Source organism: Dryas octopetala, chromosome 5 (assembly GCF_963921425.1).
Source record: "Dryas octopetala chromosome 5, drDryOcto1.1, whole genome shotgun sequence".
NCBI lineage: Eukaryota > Viridiplantae > Streptophyta > Magnoliopsida > Rosales > Rosaceae > Dryas > Dryas octopetala.
The window spans coordinates 14108013-14128406 of NC_141370.1; the positions used below are offsets into that span (position 1 = coordinate 14108013).

Sequence of the window (20394 nt, forward strand, 5' to 3'; positions counted from 1 at the left end):
CTAAAAAGTGCTTTTGTGTATTTCAATCAAACACCAAAAAAAAATAACCGTTTGTAAGTATTTTAGAACACCTTTATGGTTCTTGAAAACAATCGCACCTACATCTCATGACTCTTCAATTTTAAGAAGAAGAAGAAGAAGAAAAGGCATTTTGTGTAAGAATATGCTTACCCTGTGTACATAACTCTCCTTTCCACTCACAAACAGACACACACACTTCTGAGAGCACGAGGCGAAAGACTAGGCCTACCACATGTTCAGCATTCGCTATTTTACATATTTACAAATCGACCCAAAGAAAAGACAACACAACACTAGCTAGAGATACTAATATATTATATATACTATGTAGCTAGCTTGCTTCTATGCGAAATTCACTTCCCTTTGTTGTTTGCTTCATAACTACTATTAATTGGTGCCCCTCTCTCTTTCTTTAAAAACCAGCTTTATCTTCAGCTTTGCACAACCCACAAAACACTCATCAACAGCTAGCCACTCAAAGACAGATAGAGAAAGAGAGAATGCCAGTTTCTTATTGTGTAGCTGGGAACAAGCCCTGTGTGGGCTGGGTTGACAAGTATTTCAAGGACTGCCTCTGCAATCTCAAGGATGAGTTTTCATTTGGGTTTGGGTTGGCCAGTTTGGTGTGTTGGGGAGTCGCAGAAATCCCTCAGATCATCACCAACTTCCACTCCAAGTCCAGCCATGGAGTATCTCTTGCTTTCCTCCTCACTTGGGTTGCTGGGTAATTAGTAGCTACTAGCTAGATATCTCATCAATTTCTCATTTTCTCCACAACCCCAAAAACCAAAACAACAACACATTAATAAAATATTAAAAAGGGTTGTACTAATTAAATATTTTAAGAGTTGTGTGTGTGTATATATATATATATATATTAATGTTTTCAATTTTGTTTGCTGTTGATTTTGTTGATGTAGGGATGTGTTCAATCTGGTGGGTTGTCTTCTGGAACCAGCTACGGTGAGTCTCTGCCATGGGTTTTTTGTTTGCTAGTGGGGTGGTCCAGACTCCAGAGAACCACCAGAACTCTGTGGATGGGTCTGGTTAAACCACTAGCAAGCTATCTCTATTTTTCATGAACATGGCTGGTCTCTATCATATCTTGTCACAAAATCAATTTTCCGGTCACTTTTAGCAATTTTTCTGATCTAATTTTTCTTTTTTCTGGTACCATTTGAATTGCAGCTGCCGACCCAGTATTACACAGCTCTGGTAAAATTGCACTTCCTAACTTTGGAAGACAATTATGTTCAATTCTCTAATCTCTATTGCACCACATCATATAGATGACTAAAGACTTTGTAATTGCACTATTACACATGTCAAGCTTGCAATTAAGGTAGTTTGGGCTTGGATATGCATGAATGTCAGCCTTATAAGGTTCAAATATGGACTCTAGGCCCAGTCCAAAACTACAGTTGGGCCTAGCTGTTTGATAACTTTGTCCAAATTTTGGCCATCAATTAGGCAAATGGTTCATCACCTTTATGAGTTTATTTATGATGGACATAATGTAACACTATATTTTTCCCCTTTTTTTCTTTAATTGACAGCTCTACACAACAAGTACTGTAGTGTTAGTGTTGCAGAGTGTGTACTATGACTACATCTATACATGGTTGAAATGTGGCAATATCACAGTTAACCAAGTGGTACATTAATCTCTAACTTAATTTTCTTGGTGTACTACCCAAATCTTTCAATCTATATATCAATTATTCTCTAATAAATTAATATGTTTCCTTTAATTAATTTCTACCATACATGTTATATAGGATGAAGAAGAGCATAAAAGACCGTTGAATCCAAAGTTGGTTGATTCAGGCATCCCAATACCCAGTGCTTCACCCAGAGCCACCCCTAGAAGGGAGTTCTACTATACGTACGTGTACAATATTCTTAATTTTTCATTAATTTCTTAATTATGATAATTAATCTTGTTAACTTGGTGATGATGAGATGAATATATAAAACGATGGAGTTGTTGTTAATTTGGACATACAGGTCAGCGAGATCATTGGCTGGGAGTGGAACTCCACCCTTTCGAACATATATGAGGGCAGCTAGAAGTGGTCCTTCTACAATGGCAGTAGACAGTGACTCGTCATCTGAGGACGAGTTAACTCAGCATGAATCCAAGAACTCTGTGACCCAGCCTAGGCCAATCCCAAGATCGGTGAGACCCTAATTAATTAACAACCCACTAAATCATCATTCATTTTCCTAGAATTGATTACCTTGTTGTTAATTGTTCTAAGGTTTGGACTCTGTTTTGTTTTTTGTACTGATAGATTGTACTTATGTCCAAATTAAACTACTTCAATGTTTAACAAATTAAACCCTAAACGACATAGTTTTGGACATAAGAAACCTCCTTTGATTTCATCATTAGTGTAATTCATTCCTGTACTATATCATCTTTTTTTGTTGGTGAAGATCTACTGCATCATTTTGATTTGACCATGAATATTATTGTATAATATTGCAGGTAGGTTATGGAACATTTATAGCTACATCACTTAACTTACCCTTTACAAGCAAGGCTTTGACCCATGTATACATAGGAATTGCTGGAAGGAAACTCTTACAGGTCACTACGCAAACTATATATACTATATTCATACTGGACCTATATAAATATATCATACATGCACTATAGTATTTAATTTGTTTACACTTTACAGTTAATGTACTCCTTAATTGGGGGGTTAATTTGTATAATAATGTATATATTTACAGGAACACACAACAGAGCATAGTGTGACTGGGCAATGGTTGGGATGGCTAATGGCTGCTATATACATGGGGGGTCGACTCCCTCAGATTTGGCTCAATGTATGTTATTACATACACAGTCCACTAATAAATAATTAACTTCTCATTTTATTAATGTGTATGTCACTATCAAACTTTTTTTTTTTCTTTTTCCTATTTCCCTTGTTGTTTTGTTTCTAACTTAGTTACTGTTCTTATATTGGCTAGATTAAAAGAGGGAGTGTGGAGGTAATGCTTTTATCATTTGCTTGCTTTTTAATTAATCATATGTTCAGTATATATTTTGGACTTGTAAACAAATGTTAATTGCAGTAGTTTTAAAACTTTTATTTATGTTTATATACAGGGCTTGAATCCTCTAATGTTCGTCTTTGCACTGATTGCAAATTGCACTTATGTGGCAAGGTCCTGCTCTAATACTCTCTCTCTCTCTCTCTCTCTCTCTATTTTGCCATCTTTCTATGTATTATCTTGTTGGTGTTGTATGTCGATCTGGGTCCAATTCGATCTCTCAGGCTCCTTAATTTATTTGAATGAATGCAGCATACTTGTAAGAACCATCGAGTGGGATATTATTAAGGCCAACATGCCATGGTTGCTCGATGCTGTAGTTTGCGTCGGACTTGACTTATTTGTATCCTTTACTACTTCCCGTGTCGGATTATTAATTTACTACATCTCTTGTGAAAGAGAAAATTTCACATGAGTCTTGTATTTGTGAAAGATGTAGTCAATAATATAATATATAAATAAGAGTATCCTATCGCACAACATAAGATACTTACCTTGTTAGACTGTGAATTTGGATTATTTATTATATTGGTTTTCATTCAAATTCACAGTTTAACAACATAAATATCTTATATGTTTATTTTTGCATGTATAGATAATTTGACTGATTAGTACCTTAACAAGCTTGACAACAGATTATACTGCAGTACATATATTATAGACACTTGAGGAGGACTACAAGAGGTGAGAAAGACTGCGCATACTACAAGGAAACAAATAAAGTTGTAGTCTCTTGATTGTGCAATGCATATGCATGTATGCTGAAAATCCAAATCAGCTAGCTAGCTTGCACCATAATTAGTCTCTGTATCTCCTTGCTCTATTATATATTGAGTGAGTGATTTGTATTTTAATTATTTCGAATTACAGTCATCTATTTTTGCCTGAGCTCCTAACTTGGGAATTAAAGTGCAAGCCATTAGGCATTAGTCATTAGTCATGTCAATCAAGCAATGGACTTGAAGTCGTCTCCACCATTGCTAGTTATATATATTATATATAGTACTAGTGTTAGTGACTTAGTGTATGTGGCTATGGTCTTAATTTAATGATTGCTTTTGTTTACTGTGGAAAGCGATCGATTTTCACATGTTTTTTCCAAGGTGATCTTATAGAGATTTGACAAATTAAAGTGAAGCTAAAACGTCTAAAATGTTTGGTCAATTTGGTGGGTGTCACACTGTCACCAATGGGATATTTTGTTTGTGCTGCTCAACTTTATTTTGTGCTTTGGTTTTTGTCGATTCTGATCATTAGCCTCAATATTAGGCAGATGGGCTGTTTGGACTTTTCCATATTAATATCTAGGTACGACTTAAAAAGACAATTGAACCTCAAAATCATTCTCTAGTTTTTGTTTTGTTATATTGAGAAAATCAAACACTCAATCATACATTATCCTAATATATTACCTTATAGCTTGATCATAAAGACAATGTTCTAGCTAGTGAGGGCTCTTGCTGTCATTGTCAAGTCTGTTCGGCTTTGTCCTGGCCCGATAGCCCGTGACCCGGCCCAAACCAAGTGCGCCATGACACTGGGACCTTAATTTTAAGCCCAAATCTGACCAACAACACTCAAAAAACCATAAACTAGGCTCAATCCTTGCTTGATCTGCAGCTCAAGTTTCTTTTTTGTATTATGGGGGCCCAAGCCCAAAAGTAAGCAGTGGAGACTCTAGCCTTCAATATTCTACATCTATCAGAAGACGGACACAACTCACAAGGAAGCAGGAGGTAAGCCCAAGTCTAGCTTACAAATTTCAAAACCATTGAATTCTCTCATGGTCTTAATTAATTCGTGACAAATGGTCTGACTCATCCATTGGATTTTTAATATTTTTCATTTCTCTTAATTTTGAGATTTGTTTTTCAGAACAAAATAGGTAGAGGGAGGATATTTCTTCAATTCAAGAACTCCTGCATTAATTATTGGATTAATTAATTTTAGGAGCATTATACAAGTTAATCCAACCAATTGGCTAATTGCTTCATGTGTCACGGATTCAGTGAGCATATTAATAACATGAATACAATATTATCATCTTGATACTAACAAAGTATTCGGATCTGGCAATATGAATTATATCAAATTCATCATCATGCCATGATTTTGGATGCAACATATTATAAGTTGCTGGGATCTGGTAGTTGATGTTATACTGTTTAATGCATAATACAAGCTTAAATTCTTTCATACATGCATGTTATACTGTTTAAACCATTGGTTCAATGTTGATTAACATTTACTCAACAACGTAGAATTTAACTCTCCGCGATGGATTCACATTAAATTTTCATGTGAAGTCGTGTTTTTATAAGTAGAGATTAAAAAAAAGTTGACTAAAATTGAGAATCTACAAAATTTAATACACAGTTAATCTCAAATTAATTAAACATTATTAATCCCAATAAATTAAGTATGGACGCAATTAAGACTCCCCATGCATATTGGCTTCAACTCCGAAAACAGAAATGGGCGGGCCTAAGATCCCGCGGCTGCACAAACTGGATTGTCGGGGCTAAATAACAGCCGCTGATTGCTCCCTCGAATAAAAAATTTGGGAACACCATCATCATGTTCATAAAGCTCTCATTTTCTCTTTTCGTTTTCATGTTGACCATTAATATATTAATATATTAGTAATTACTATTATTTTTTCGCTCTGAAAGAAATACCCATAATGGCGGGGTCACTGACACAATTCTATCTAATCTTTTCAATTATTTATTTGATTTTTCGTAATTACTTCCTAATTAAAATTAATTGGTTTTGATTGATATTATATCAATAATCGTACAAGGAACAAAGACAAAAGGAGAAAACGCGTCCATGGATTTAATTAATTAGTTAAAGCAATCTCTCATTGACTTTATACAAATTGGTGCATTAATTCCATATATGGTATGAACTTTGCATTCTATTGATCCGTATATATGCAGGCAAGTGCGTGCATGCCATTTATTTTTGTATTTTACCAATAATTAAGCAGTAAAACAAATTCAAGTTACGACAAGATGCATGTCAAGGAATTATGCATGAAAGTTCAGACAGCTGGTTGAATTTGTTTAAACTATAATTCTACAGAATAACACTCTTTCCTAAAAGAATAACATATGTGATAATAAATTGACAATATCTTTATTTTTTTCGGCCAATAACAATATATATATATATACAGTGTAATATTTAGTTGTGCACAGAGGAGTAGAAATGTAAGCTTACATGATTACACCAAAGAAATTTTTTCATGTAACCTTAATATTACGTAGTAATATAACTAATTTATTCAATTTATAACACATAAAATTATTAATATTTAAAATATCAAGTAATACCTTACCAGTATTATTATTTGAATGAAGAATAAGCCACACATATGCAGAATTTTCGAGAAGAGCACTCCCCATCTTAAAAGTGAATTTGTAGCGGGTCCGGCCCCAGCATAACAACTAATAATTGTCCAATTCCTTCATACTTCTGTAGGTTTATGCTGTTTAGCTGTACTTCTCTTCTCCTTCTACAATTGGCAAATAATAAAGCTATTTTAATTCACCAAAACTGCCCCACCAGTCTTCTTCTTTTTTTTTTTTTTTTTTTTGTCTTAAATAGAACTCATTAGTTGTATTTGTACAACACCAATATTTAAGAAGCATGATTTCAAATTAAGGGAAAAAAACTTACAATTCATGAAAGAAGCTAGTTATTATCTATACGTACACCTGCATATATATGATATATGATTGCAGATAATTGATGTAAACACATTTAATATGCAATCAATCACACACTGAGCAATCAAATCCAAGGCTTCAATGCGATCCGTCTTACTGAAAATAATGGTCAAATCCTTAAAGCAATAGCCAAGCACAAGAAATTCATTTACGTAATGAAAGATAAAATAAAACAACACCATAAAGAAAAAAGAAAAGAAAGCAAGAACTCAAAGAAGAAGTGTTGTTCGGGCTTTCTTTCATTCTCCTATTCTACTTCTTGCATGCTAAAGTTGGAGATCATGAACTATGCCACGTGGCAAATTGGGTGTTGATGCCTAATTTGCATGCAGGTAGTGTACTCCATTTTATTCGTGAATTTGGGCAATTAAAGAGTCATTCCAATTTCTCTTTTTCTTTTATAGTAAAATCATGATCTGGACAAAGAATTCATTCAAAAAACCTTAACAACAAATTTAAATAGAAACCAACCAAGCAACCAAGCAAGTGATGAATCATCACATATATCCATATCCAATAATATATATATATAACATAAAACCCAAAAAGGAAAAAAAAAATTGTATTCAATTCCTCTTTTCCTCTTAGCTGTAAGCCTGTAACCGCAAATGATATAAAATGATATATTCAATTCACTAATTAATCTCTTAATTGGAGCAGATACACAAAATTAATGCAAAGATGATGATGATATATCGTAATTAAGGTCTGTTAATGGCTGTACAATGTACAAAAAGCTAGCATCACCTCTGGATGGACCCATGAGCTTTTGAAGGCGAAGAGACTCAGAGAGAGATTTCCCGAAGCCTCACTCAGATCGATCAATTGAAAAACACCCCTACAAATAATTCCCACCGAAAAAACAGAAATATTTTTATTATAAAAGAAATGAAAAATTGATTAATTAATTAATATTGTTTGCTTGTGTTTGTGTTAGACTGCTAGCTAAGAGTCGAGCGCGAAGGGTGTGTGCAAGAGGTCATACGGGGCCCACAGAGCATCCAAGGGGCAAGGCCTGTTGGCATCCAGCCTCACCCACGGCTTCCCTTTTCCACTCCAATGCAACAAACTCACCGGCCCCGGATGCAAATCCCGGCACAGCCCCCGGAAGTTATCGCCGCCGAGCCCGTGCTGGTTCCACCGGTGCTCCACCGCTGCTATCTCCCCGCCGAACACCAGTAAAAACGGCGGGAGCGACCCCAGCTCGTAGATCCGCATCCGCTTCTGGAGCTCCATCCACTCCACGATCCGACCCGTGTACCCGCCGGCCCGCCAGCGCCCGAGGTCGATGACCATGACGCCGGTGTTGAAGTAGCAGGCGCGGCGGCCGGCGAAGGTGAGGGAGAGGGTGGGGTTGGACCAGAAGGTGGGGGTGAAGTAGGAGGTGAAGTTGGCGTTGCAGTACTCCGGGGCGGCGAGGACGGCGGCGGGGCCCAGCGGGATGGCGGCGAGCTTGGCGATGTCGTCGACGAGGACGAGGTCGGAGTCGAGGTAGACGGCGCGGCGGACGCAGCGGGGGAGGAGGTCGGCGAGGTAGTTGCGGGCGTAGTTGAGGGGGCAGTCGAGGGCGGAGCGGATGGAGGTGGAGATGAGTCCCGACACGGCCGAGTCGCGGAAGGGGTAGACTCGGAATTTCAAGTAGGGGAAGGAATTGGCGAGTGTTTGCGTGAGACTGAGGAGAGATTCCCCGGACGAGCCTGAGGCCACGAAGTGGAAGATCACGTTTTCCGGGCAGGAGGAGTGTTGGAGGACGGAGAGGATGGCGGCCATTGACCCGCGGAGGTACGTGGCGTCCAGGGTCATTGCCACGTGGACTGCCTCTTCGGAGCACATGTTGTTGGTGCTGTTGAGTGTGGGGCAGCTGGGGGAGTTGTAGAACTTGGGTGCTTCCTTGAATCGTTGACTGGCGGCAGCGGCATTGCTGTTGCTTAAAAGCAACAAGGCCAGAAGGAAACCAAGGAGGTGGTGCGGTGGCGCCGCCTGTTTAGGCATGCTAGCTGTGTGTACGTAGTTGAGAGACTTGGCCGGATGAGGAAATGATGAGAGAGAGTTGGACTTTAAATTAATTTGAAAGAGTTCGAGAGGTCTTACTTTTTTAGTGTTTTAGAGCGAAAGAGAGAGATGACAGTACTATTTCTGCCATTTGTGCGTGGCTTTGAACCTACGTTGGTTGAAACTTGAAACTGAGTTGCTAGCTGCTGCGAAGCCAAGTCAAGCGTCTTCTACTTCTACAAGACTACAACCATTGTCCCTCTCACCTCTCACACCGACAACAACGACAAAAGTAATTATAGTTCAGAACAAAAACAAATGAAAACCAAGTTGGACTGTTGGACTGTTGACCAAATTAATTATTTCTTCACCAATATTATGATAATTGTTCTAAACTCCTAATCTGATTTTTGACCAAATTATTGCCAATTTGCCAACCCACATATTTGGTAATATCCCATTAAAATCGAGACCGCTACAGCTAATCTCTGCTATGGCTTATCTTAGGCTGTTAGGCACATATATATATATATATTATAAGGTATGTGTGAATTTATTGTTCATGTGACAATTGACAACTTCAGTTTAATTTTAGCTAATTTTTTTAAAAAATTCCTAATTAGTCTAATTTGAATATCAACTAAAGAAGTTACTACGTACGACATGTACATCATACCCTGGAGCTGGAGTTTGTGGACTACTTGATGTTTTAAGCAAACTTCCCATCAAATTAATCAAGCATTAACAACAACAAAAAGAGTATTACTGCATGAATTAAGAAATGAACTCTGATGTTCGATCTCAATCGTGTTCCTCATGTATATAAGCTTAGGTGAGCCATCCACTTCGGAGAAATTAATTAAGCTCCAACCGCATGCAAGTTAGTTTAGGTATATGCTTCTATACAACGTTATATCATGTGGAGATGTATATACAACTCCCAACGAGAAATGATTCTAATAGTTATGAAGAGTGATCGAAATGAAAATAAAATATATGCTACATCCAAAAATATATATATAGCCACCAAACCAAACGCATCTGATTTGATAGAGAAATATCATCATCTTACAAATAAAAAGAAACAAAAGAAATGAATCTTCATCAATGCATCACTAAATTAGAACATAGCTGCTGGTGTTATATATATTCATTCAATTCAAATATGCACACCAAATTAGACATTTTTTTATTAAGAATCCAAATATATATGCTTCTTACCTACGTATCTAGCAATGTTGCTTTAGAAAGTATCAAAACTGTGTAGAAACACTTTATTAGTGGTATGCGGAGAAAGGATTTAGATTCTCTGCTAGTTTCTTTCTTTTCCTAATTACCAAACTCTCTTTAAAGCATAATATACTTCAATTTGGGCCTATGATTACTAAGCAAAAGGCCCTCAGGGCGGCACCACTTGAATTTGAACTTAAATATTTATGGAGTAAAACTTTGATGCAACAAGTTAGCATACTTATTATATTATATGTCTTTCTTATTTAATATTGACATTATAAATTACGTGATAAAACAAATAAAAAATATACATATACCATAAGAAAGTAGTGAGCTTTTGTTTGTTTTTTGTTCTATGCCCCTTTGTTCCGGTAATGCTTTGCCCCACAGACAATCCATGTCTCAGTGATGGGAGCACTAAGAAAATTGAGATCCGAAATTTGTGTTTGCATAGTTAGCCACCTCATTTGATTGATGATTGTACGGCCTGATATTTTTATAGCCTTAACTAGCACAGGATATCCGGGCCAAAAACAAAAAAAAAGTAGCTCATCAGGATATTAGTATTATAAGAGACTTGCCACATAACCCCCTGATGGGACCCAAAGGTGCCACCTGGACTTTGACCTTTTTTGAAAGGGATTAGTTAATTTAGTTGGTTGTTTGAGTTTTAAAATGGAAAGAGACAGCCAAACTAGAAAATAGTGGAAAGCAAGTGATTTCTTTCCTTGTGATCCTCTTAACACTTTTTTATATTGTCCCAATCTCTCTTACCCTTTCATTCATTACTAATTTGCCAAAAGGAAAATATAATCATTTTTGCGTTAAAATATCTATTTAAACTTGAAAAAGATAAATGAGCTAAAGAGGTCCTCATGACTCACGAGTTGTTCTCATCTTTTCGAGCATTTGACATTGTTTTATCGACTTCACCCCAGTTAACTACTTCAACATGAAGCCTAAAGAGGTCCTTAGTCCTTACCAAAGAAATCCATTCAAAGCCTTTTAATAACTTTGCATCTTCAGTATTAATCATGTCATTACTCATTACTCGTTTGTCATCTGAATTATATTGCAGTTTAAGAAGATCTCTAGAGAAAGAAAAATAAAAAGTATAAGGTTAACGTACAATATATTATATATGGCGGTTACCAGATAACAACACTGCTCTAAAGCAATCATTTTCAAATTAGATTTGCATCAAATTTAGCTGATAAGAAATTAATACGAAATCATTTTTCGCCACACAACATTTCTCGACACTTCACCAACATAGTTGAGCCAAAATTATCATTTTACTTCATCAATATAGTAGATCGATTATATGCATGATAGATGAGTCTTGAATTCAAAGTTAATGATCGATCAAATTAAAAATTAAGAGTATGTTTGTCTATAATGTTTGTATGACTTTTTAATTTTGCCTGTTGCATTAATTTTCTTTTCAGTACTAGTATCTTTATAGTAAAAGTCGACATGTGCTCGATCAAACTACTATAGACTCGATGGAATTAACAGCAAGCTAGGTCTAAACTCTAAACTAAACAGGTTTGGGTCTGTCGGTTTGCCGGTAAGGACAAAACACAATAATAAGAATGGAAGGGACATTTAGAATATTTATTATATTCTTTTTACTTGCTCAAATAATTCATTCTTTAGTTTGAATTCCTCTTCGATCAGCTAGCATCCAGTAAACTACAATTGATTTCCCATTTGAAATATATATACAACCTCAGGTCCTCAACCAAATCATTGAATGGCATGTGGTGCTCACATGCCTCTTCAATTATAAGTGGTTTCGCTTTCTAACAAACAAAGACGGTGAAGCTCCTTCCATTAATCTCATTTCATTGCAGCTAGCATTTTTATATAAACTGAAGCATGTGCGACACATGTGAAACTCACAAAGCACTTTCCAATTATTAGGGTCGATCATTTAACTCTTACATATTCAATCTCTTTCTTTTTTTATTTCCCATTTTACGTACTACACGTACATGCATGTTAACTTAATGATGAACCATTTTCATTTACTGGCTCGCTCTCTTGCTTAATTATATTGTTCACATTTTGCTTTCTTGACAGTCTTGTAATTTTATTTAACTAGAGAGGAGTGAGGATTTGATTTGTACGGTGTATGTCAGATCGAGTGACTGTGGTGTCACCGACACTAATGGTAGGGGCAACAAAGCAAGGGCGGTCGAAAAGTCAGCTCCACGCCCAATGCGCAGGATCGTTGTCTAAATGTTGTCTTAATAATAAGATTTAGATTCTATGCTTTTCTTGTAAAATTCTAATCAGTAATTACATGGAGATGATTGATATAAAAGAAGTGTTTTGGGCATAAGTGACATTTAAATATTATAATTAACTAATATAATTTTTTAAATCTTAAGATATCCGAAATGCTACAAAATATGTAGGATTTTTTATCTTCAATTTAAATGAAGTAGTTTAAATCTAAATAAGTGGCATTGGATGCGGTACGAACGTGAGATCTAAGAGTTTTAGGTGACCATGCAATTGCAAATGCTATGGTAGTTGTGCGCGTCTTGAAAACGCGTATACTCCTATAGTCCTATATATTGATATTAGGTCAGCACTTTATTCTTTATATCTCTTCCATAAAAGGACAAGCCCAGACGTCTTAATGGGCCCATTCATTTTCTCATGGGGCCCTCCCCTTACCCATGGCAAGGCCTGCACAAGAAAATGGATGGTGGACTCTTTTATTAATTACAAAGCAGTAAAGCACGTACTTTTCCAACTACACCACTCTATACAAAGCCTTTAAGCCTACCAAAACAAAATTACAGCAAGTCATAGACTCACAGTACACCAAAGGGGGGATGTTTGGCAGATTGGTGGCAGTGGCACGAATTGGGTCCACGTCTCTTTTTCACAGTTTCTCCATAATTATACTAATTGGGTGCACCTCATGGAAAGTGTAAAATAGCAATATGGTGCTATGGATCTATCTCCACATATATATATATCGTTATTGCATTTTTGTGTGCACAGATACAAAGAGGAAACTGTGAATAAAATCCTCTTTTGGCTAATAAAATGTGAATAGAGTCGCCCAAATGGCCAAATTAGTTCCTAAATTTCTCATTTCATCCTCATTTATCTTTGATTTTTAAATGTCAAGAAAAAAATGTAAAATAAAAAAATCAATCATTACCACCACTGGCGCTTGTGTTGTGCTTCGAGGGAAGAGATTTTCATAATTTTTGAAATATATTTATAAACTTTTTTTTGTCTTTCATGCTATATTCCATTCCATCATTGCTCGCAACTCACAAGTCACAACTAGACAACTAGAGCTAAACCTCAAGTAACTTGGTGACCTCCACTCCTCATAAAATAAACTAATAAAGAAAATAAACTAATAAAGGGGATAGAAAATAACAGCAAATCTGAGATAGACGTAGCTTTTACCTATCACTTTTTAATAGAACCAAATCAATCATACGTATTTTCAATTAATTCCCCAGTTTTTTATTAAAAAATTGCAAGGTTGTCAAAACTTAACCGAGATAATTTTAGCACAATCTTCAAAACTATTATATCAAACACTTTTTTTAGTAAATATAATATTAAGTCAACACTTAAAACTTAAAAGGCCCAAGTTTGCAGTTAAAGCAACACGTGCACATATGCATATACATATACTGATATACATATATAATAATGGACCAGCCAAGATTAATAATATGCTTCTTGCTGGGCTTTAGCCCTCCTTTGTAACGAAAAAATAAATAAATAATATGCTTGTTGGTGCCAGATCAAAAGGGTTATAATGGAGATAGAAGATCACTCTGTCCCCTGTCGTGGTTTTCATATTCCACTGATAATTGCTAAAAGACAGGAAGAAGATGATGATGCTTACAACTAGTTGGTTACAATCACATGGACCTTTTTCATACATTATCCATACCAGAACACCCAATGTATGCTTGCTTTGATTATACGTCCTCTTTTGAATTTTTCTTAACCAAAAATTAAGATGGTTTTTCTTTTCCTCCATCATCAGCAACACAAGAAAAAACACTTCACCTACAAATCCAATTGAACTGAAAATGATGCGAGACCAACCAGTCTTGTATGGACTGTGAGTTTCTATGCACGAATAGAGCACCTTCATTTAGAAATGGACAATGCAGATGTTGCCTAAAAGACAGATTATTGCAGATGCTTGATACTTTTGCATTGTAATAGCCAAGCAAAGTAGTTCTCAAATAATTCAAATTAGTTTAAAGCAAAGGAATAATTAACATTGCTTGAACCTCTACCTAAGGACAGAACTTTCCAAGGCAACTCATATTCTAATAGAAAGTTAATAACAAGACAACATTGTTTTAAAGAGGTATTTTCTCTTTTATTTCTTAATAGTTGTCTTTGTAGTAGAGGGGTAAGACCAAAGAGAAAGAGAACAAAATTAATTTTGTTCTTATGCTACAAGAACAACTCCCTAATTTACCGTCTTCTTTATTGAGAAAACCTTGAAACAATGCTAGGCCTTCATATCATTCCTGTTTGAGTTCCGAAGCATAAACATAAACGACTTGAAAGGATAATGTAACTCGTTCTTCAAATTTAACTCCTCCCGTCAACTTCAGCAAAACAGTAGATTCCCATCACACCATATTGCAACAGGCAAACGTCAATAGATGGATCACAATATTAACTCAATTGATACGGGTCAAGTTTCAGCAAAACCAAATGAACCCTCAACGACAAAAAAACCTATGTTTTTCCATTTCCACTGCATAACAGCCCTGATTCTCACTCTGCAGCTAATTTTGAACTCGTGAACAACAAGCTAAGAAATATGCCTAAGTACTGCTTCCGTGCACATGGTACAGAACATGTACACTCCTACATTCATGTGAGTGAATATGTATCTAATTTTGAAGTAAAAAAATCCCACAAAAATCAAATTCACATGAGAGAGAGAGAGAGAGTGCAAGCCATTTATTATGAAAGTTTGCCTGTTGCAGACTATAGCAGTTAACAGAATAGACCAAAAGTGCCAGCTGGGCAACATTCTCAAGCAGAAAATATAAGTAGAAGTGCAGCTAATGTATTTACACATATAAGAGCAGTAACACTACACAACCATTTCGGTTTGAAACTTGAAAATGACGAATCAATTTACCACAAAATCAGCGCAAGGATCACAAAGACACCAATTAACAAGAGAAGATTCTTCAAAACATTATCAACCTGCTGCCTTTGAGTCGCTGGCTGGGGGAACCCGTGTGCATGGCCACCGTGGAATGAACTGAACCCGTAAGGAAAACCAGAAGTTGTTCCATATACAGTAGCATCCGGGAACCCATGATAATGAATATTAAGCAAAGACGGTATCAGACCACCAAATGCAGTGGCCAAGGTGAAGTTACCAATCCTAGCAGTTGCCATTGGTACAAAGCCCCCCATGAATCCAAAGCCATAGTTAGTAAAGTGATTGTTCTCCAGAGGTGGGGCAGTTTGAGGCCTCTGCCCAGCAGGGCGATCAGGAATATTGATACCCGGATATGACTTTGATCTTGGATCAGTTTGTGTTTTACCCCTACCATAAAGAGGAACCAACTTATCCTCCTGTACAAGGGCCTTGCAAACCGGGCATTCTTGAGAATGTGAGTGATGGTGGAGCCATCTGTACAGACAAGGCCAGCAGAAGAGGTGACCACAAAGGGTTATAATTGGGTCTTGGGCTAAATCGAAGCAAATATTGCATTCAAAGTCCCCTGCATCATTGGCATTATTACCCGAGCAAGACGGGCTTTGGGGTGGCACGTTTGTTGATTCCCCAAAATCACTTGCCATACCCACAAAGCTTCAAAATGGAAATGCCTGTAAATTAGAGAAATCCATAATTTTTTGTACGAATCTTAGAAATAAAATTAATCGTCACTACCACGTGAAAATAGATCCAAATACACAACTTCAGATTGTTCATAGAAATCTAGAATTACTCAAACTATCAAAAAACAATAACTACATAAGCATAAAACACATCAAACATTCAATTTCCAAGACCAAAAAAAAAAGTTTGAAGGAAAATACCAATATAAACAAGTTAGAGTGAAAATTATAAACTAAATCAGTGAACAAGATAAGATCTCCCAGAAATACATCAAATAACCGACCCAATAAACCAAAACCACAAATTTCTCAGAACCCACAAAAATTAACACGCAGATCAAAGGATTAAGCAAGAGAACACACAGATCAGAAAAAAAAAATAAAAATAAAAATAAAAAATTATTCAACATATTACAGCAAAACACAGAATATCTTCAATTTTCTAATCCTAAATCATGAATGAACCACACAATCAAACCCAATATGGAAAAAAAAAAAAATTAAATTAAATCAAGGAGAGAGAACAATCAATGAAAATAGTTTAATTGAAACTAAATTAAAGAATTACCTGTTTTTTTGAGAAATTTGATTGGTACTCGTTAGCGAGAAAGAGAGAGCAGCCAAAAGCCAACGTAGCTTCTCGAAAAAAAAGAGTCTCCTAAATATTATTTAGGAGGCAACCGAGAAACTCTGTTGTCCCCCTCCGCGGAAGATTCCAGGTTTTTCCGAAATTTAGTTTGGCTTTCAATTTGGGAGTCTTCTGTCTTCGTTGATCGGACGGCTCTGTTGCGTCTCAAGATCTGGATCCAACGGTTCTGATTCGTTATACCGACGGCTTTGATTATAATTTGTTATGTCTGTTACGGTTTTACCCGCCTATTTCCAAGGCTTTTACAAGCCCAACCCGTTAAAGGTCAAGAACGTCGGCTAGGGCCCAATTCATGAAAAAATAATGTTTCTTGCGCCAAAAAAGAAAAGGAAAGTAAGCTCCTGCCAAAAAATAAGGCAATTTAATGCTATATAACAACATCTTTCTACATTTAATAAATATTTTTCAAAAAAATTTCAATTAAAAAAATGAAGTTTAATATACAGATGCTTGCGCAGCTCCCAAATATATCACATGTTACAATAGGAATAATAGTCCTTGTTGGACAGTTGGACTTGTTTGGAGGAGTTTGGGGTCATGTTGGACTAGAATTATGCCCATTTTGGGTTTGGATTACTTCCAAAAGGATGGTTTTGATGTGTGCAGGAGCTCAAAAGGGACCACTTCACATGTTAGGAATTGGTAGTGTAATAATGAAATATAGAAATTTTACATTAATTCTAATATGGAATACCTTAGGAATGACTACTTAATTAAAAGTAAATTAGCAAAAACCACAAAAAATTGTAAGTTTAACTCATAAACTCATGTAAAAGATCTATTTATTTTTAAGCCACAATCAGTGGCTTAAAACTAAACTTTTTTCTTGACGCCATATGTAACGCTCAAAGAGTTACACTTTATTTTGTTATGATACAGTATGTAAAGAGTTACACTTTATTTTATTATGATGCATAATATAACTTTTGTAAAATTACACTTTATAATTTTTTAGAATTACACTTTGTTGAATGATATAGTATTGTTTTAACATTTAAACATTTAAAGTTTAGGTTTTAAAATTTTAAAGACTAAGATAAACCCTAAACTCTCAAAAGAATTTTTAAAAAATAATAAACTAAAACTTGGGTATGCTTGAGTTTGAATAGTATTGAATGCTTCATACTTGATTTTTTTTTTTTATTGTGGCTTAGAAATATTTTTGTGGCTTAAAAATAAATAAATTATAAGTTTGGGTTTATGACTAAAAAATGTTGTATGTTATGGCTTATTAATAAAGAACACAATACATAAAGGACATGCTCCCTGCACCCAAGTTGGATCCCCTCTCCTCCAAAAAGGAAATATATTAAAGGGACATCTAAATAATCTGCTTACCAAACAGTTCATGATTTTACTTTGTTGATTTTCTATAATAAGACTCGTTAGAATAAAGTATCTACCAATCTAATAATCTTCTAACCTATTAGAAAAATATGAACAATGGAGAAAATCTCTTTCAATTTTTTTTAATCAACAACCAACCCCCTAATAGAGAAAACAAAACCCTACTATATTAGAAAACATAATAGTATAAGCAAACTAAAACTACTAGGAGTAGGAATTTAAAGAAAACCTAAATCCACTAAAGAACAGACATGGAAGCCCAGCCCATCCTATCTATTATCTACCCAAAACATTGAACCCAAGCCCAAGTAACTGAGATAAAAAGCACTTTTCTTTCTGTTAGAGAGAAGAAGCAATTGTGTAGTTTTGCATGCACTTTCACATTAGGAACGTTTGAATGAGCCAACCAAACTGCACAACTATTGAGCCTAATTTAAAGCATCAACATCAAGTCACTTCGCACATGTTTAATGGAGTAGGGCTATGAAGTTTTAAAGTCAGTTTTGGTAGCTAGTTTAATGTTTGTTCATGATAATTAGAAGGTAATTAGTCGACGCCGTAAAAGTGTAAAACTGTGATTTTAATGTTTATTACGAGAATAATGTGTATAACCATCACTATTGTCATCCTTCCGCCAACTATAGAGTCATAGACAATGACAACAAAGAATTCATTACGTATTTGCATATGTCATGTACTCATGTCATTTGGATTTTCATTTGGACACTACTTGGGTCACTCCTTGGGGGTACCCCAAGGTCACCCCTCCCCCCAAATAATAATTTCGGTAATGTCGACGCATGATCGGAACCGTTCACTTTTTAAATCACCTATTATAAATCATCTCTGCAAAAAATCAACTCAATCGGAAATCGTTTGATTATATAACTGTTATTGATTAAATAGAAAAAATCAACGATTTGGTCAAAAAATCACTCTTTAATTAAAAACTATCAATTTTTTCTATTTAATTGATAATAGTTATATAACCAAACGATTTCCGATTGATTTGATTTTTTGCAGAGATGATTTATAATAGGTGATCTAAAAAGTGCGGTTCTGATCATGCGCCGACATTATCAAAATTGTTATTTTGGTAGAAGGGGTGACCCAAATATTTTCCTTTTCATTTTATTCATTCGACTAGGTATTATTCAGGTAAGTACATATTGTACATAAATTAATATTAATTTATAATGTATCTACGATTAATAAAGTATCGACGTGTATATATATATATGATGTTCTACAAATATATATACTAAATCTTATCCAAAGATGACAACCTAATATAGCTATTTACTAATACTCGTGTTTCATGCAAATCCTGGTGTTGAAAATATCGACCTCCATCTTGTTTTTTCATATTGTTTACATAAAGATTTTGGGAGAATTGATCGAAATGTTCTACGTACTATCAAATATTCGACATACAAAATATTATATTAGTGTTGGACGCTCATACTAAACCGAACATTCAAAGAAACAAAAGTTACACGTACTATACACACGACTCTCTAGTCTTTTCTCTATGAGTGTAAGCTACCCGCAGGGTGGTACAGGCAAAGCAACAACCTAATAATGTCTCTGAAAATACCTTTGCCTTTTGAACATAGACTACAAATATCAACAATCTGCTACATTTTCTTAATTCGTGAAGCACATGGCCTGGCTAACAGATGATCTGAAAATGACTTCAGTACTTAAGAGAGAGGACCCCATTTGAATTCATCATTCGTCAGATTCAAACTTTGAGTGCTAAAACTGATCGATTGCAACTTTGGAAATTGTTTTTCCAACTCCCTATATTCATAGGGACCCCCAACCACCCACATAATGTCAAATTGTCAATATATTCTACCTTTCTCGGGCCTCTACTTAGATTTGGCCAACCCAAAAGTAAAATTTAAAACGGTGGTGAAGAAGCTGTTGGAGTGAGATTTTCAACAAAAATGACTAAATTAAATTGTTTGAAATTGAGATTTTTCAAAGTAACAGTTTAGTCTTTTCCCAGACACATTTTTATCTCTAATTTTGAATCTAATAAATTAACTTATTTAATCCAATATTAAACACCAAACGAGTGCTAAAAAGTTTACAAAGTTGTTTGGAATATATTCTAGCTAACACGTACTGCACTAAATAAGATAAAAACTAGATAAGATATGTTCAATCACTAAAACAACAAGTAATAATCGAGAACTAGCATGACCTAGATCGAGTACTAGAGTTAGTAATTAAAGTAATTTACAATTCAGTGTCCAATCGCCCTCTATCTTTTTCAAATGACCAACAAACAACAATATAATTGATAGTAGATGACTTCTCTCCTAAGGGACTCGGCAACTAATTAAAAGATATAGCAAATTATATTTAAATTAATAAAATATTTCAATATTACTAATAGTCAATGTAATTTTTTTTTCCCATAAGGTCAATAAATTTTGAAATTATATCTCATTTTAGTCACAAAGC

At 35.3% G+C, this 20394-nt stretch overlaps 3 protein-coding genes across 5 annotated transcripts; 1 reads left to right on the forward strand and 2 right to left on the reverse strand.

Annotated features, from left to right (window-relative positions):
• Positions 1-327: 327 nt before the first annotated feature.
• Positions 328-4108, forward strand: LOC147284597 (PQ-loop repeat family protein / transmembrane family protein). Its single transcript, XM_086243882.1, has 12 exons — positions 328-745; positions 942-984; positions 1210-1236; positions 1578-1676; positions 1800-1906; positions 2029-2200; positions 2513-2614; positions 2764-2859; positions 3007-3027; positions 3146-3204; positions 3343-3433; positions 3726-4108. The coding sequence occupies exons 1-12, from the start codon at positions 522-524 to the stop codon at positions 3825-3827; spliced, it is 1143 nt and encodes a 380-aa protein (XP_086100008.1). The 5' UTR covers positions 328-521; the 3' UTR covers positions 3828-4108.
• A 3355-nt stretch (positions 4109-7463) lies between these two features.
• Positions 7464-8995, reverse strand: LOC147284598 (putative galacturonosyltransferase-like 1). Of its 2 annotated transcripts, XM_086243463.1 has the most exons (2): positions 7810-8995; positions 7464-7662 (listed from the first exon to the last, which is right to left on the reverse strand). In XM_086243463.1, exons 1-2 carry the CDS (start codon positions 8814-8816, stop codon positions 7536-7538), a joined length of 1134 nt encoding a protein of 377 aa, XP_086099589.1. In that variant the 5' UTR covers positions 8817-8995; the 3' UTR covers positions 7464-7535. The 2 variants fall into 2 exon arrangements, with proteins under 2 accessions (XP_086099589.1, XP_086099590.1); XM_086243464.1 differs by having other exon boundaries at positions 7548-8995.
• A 6016-nt stretch (positions 8996-15011) lies between these two features.
• On the reverse strand, positions 15012-16648 carry LOC147284599 (uncharacterized). Of its 2 annotated transcripts, none has more exons than XM_086243465.1 (2): positions 16492-16648; positions 15012-15911 (listed from the first exon to the last, which is right to left on the reverse strand). In XM_086243465.1, exon 2 carries the CDS (start codon positions 15882-15884, stop codon positions 15207-15209), a length of 678 nt encoding a protein of 225 aa, XP_086099591.1. In that variant the 5' UTR covers positions 15885-15911; positions 16492-16648; the 3' UTR covers positions 15012-15206. The 2 variants fall into 2 exon arrangements, with proteins under 2 accessions (XP_086099591.1, XP_086099592.1); XM_086243466.1 differs by having other exon boundaries at positions 15012-15894; positions 16492-16642.
• Between the last annotated feature and the right edge of the window lie 3746 nt (positions 16649-20394).

Bases quoted from the DNA above. Each gene is read 5' to 3' on its own strand.
- LOC147284597 (XM_086243882.1), top strand. From the start codon at position 522: ATGCCAGTTTCTTATTGTGTAGCTGGGAACAAGCCCTGTGTGGGCTGG. The intron at 1,907-2,028 runs GTACGTGTACAA...TTGGACATACAG, and splicing joins AGAAGGGAGTTCTACTATAC to GTCAGCGAGATCATTGGCTG. The intron at 2,201-2,512 runs GTGAGACCCTAA...ATAATATTGCAG, and splicing joins CTAGGCCAATCCCAAGATCG to GTAGGTTATGGAACATTTAT.
- LOC147284598 (XM_086243463.1), bottom strand. From the start codon at position 8,816: ATGCCTAAACAGGCGGCGCCACCGCACCACCTCCTTGGTTTCCTTCTG. The intron at 7,663-7,809 runs GTATGACCTCTT...AATTATTTGTAG, and splicing joins TTGGATGCTCTGTGGGCCCC to GGGTGTTTTTCAATTGATCG.
- LOC147284599 (XM_086243465.1), bottom strand. From the start codon at position 15,884: ATGGCAAGTGATTTTGGGGAATCAACAAACGTGCCACCCCAAAGCCCG.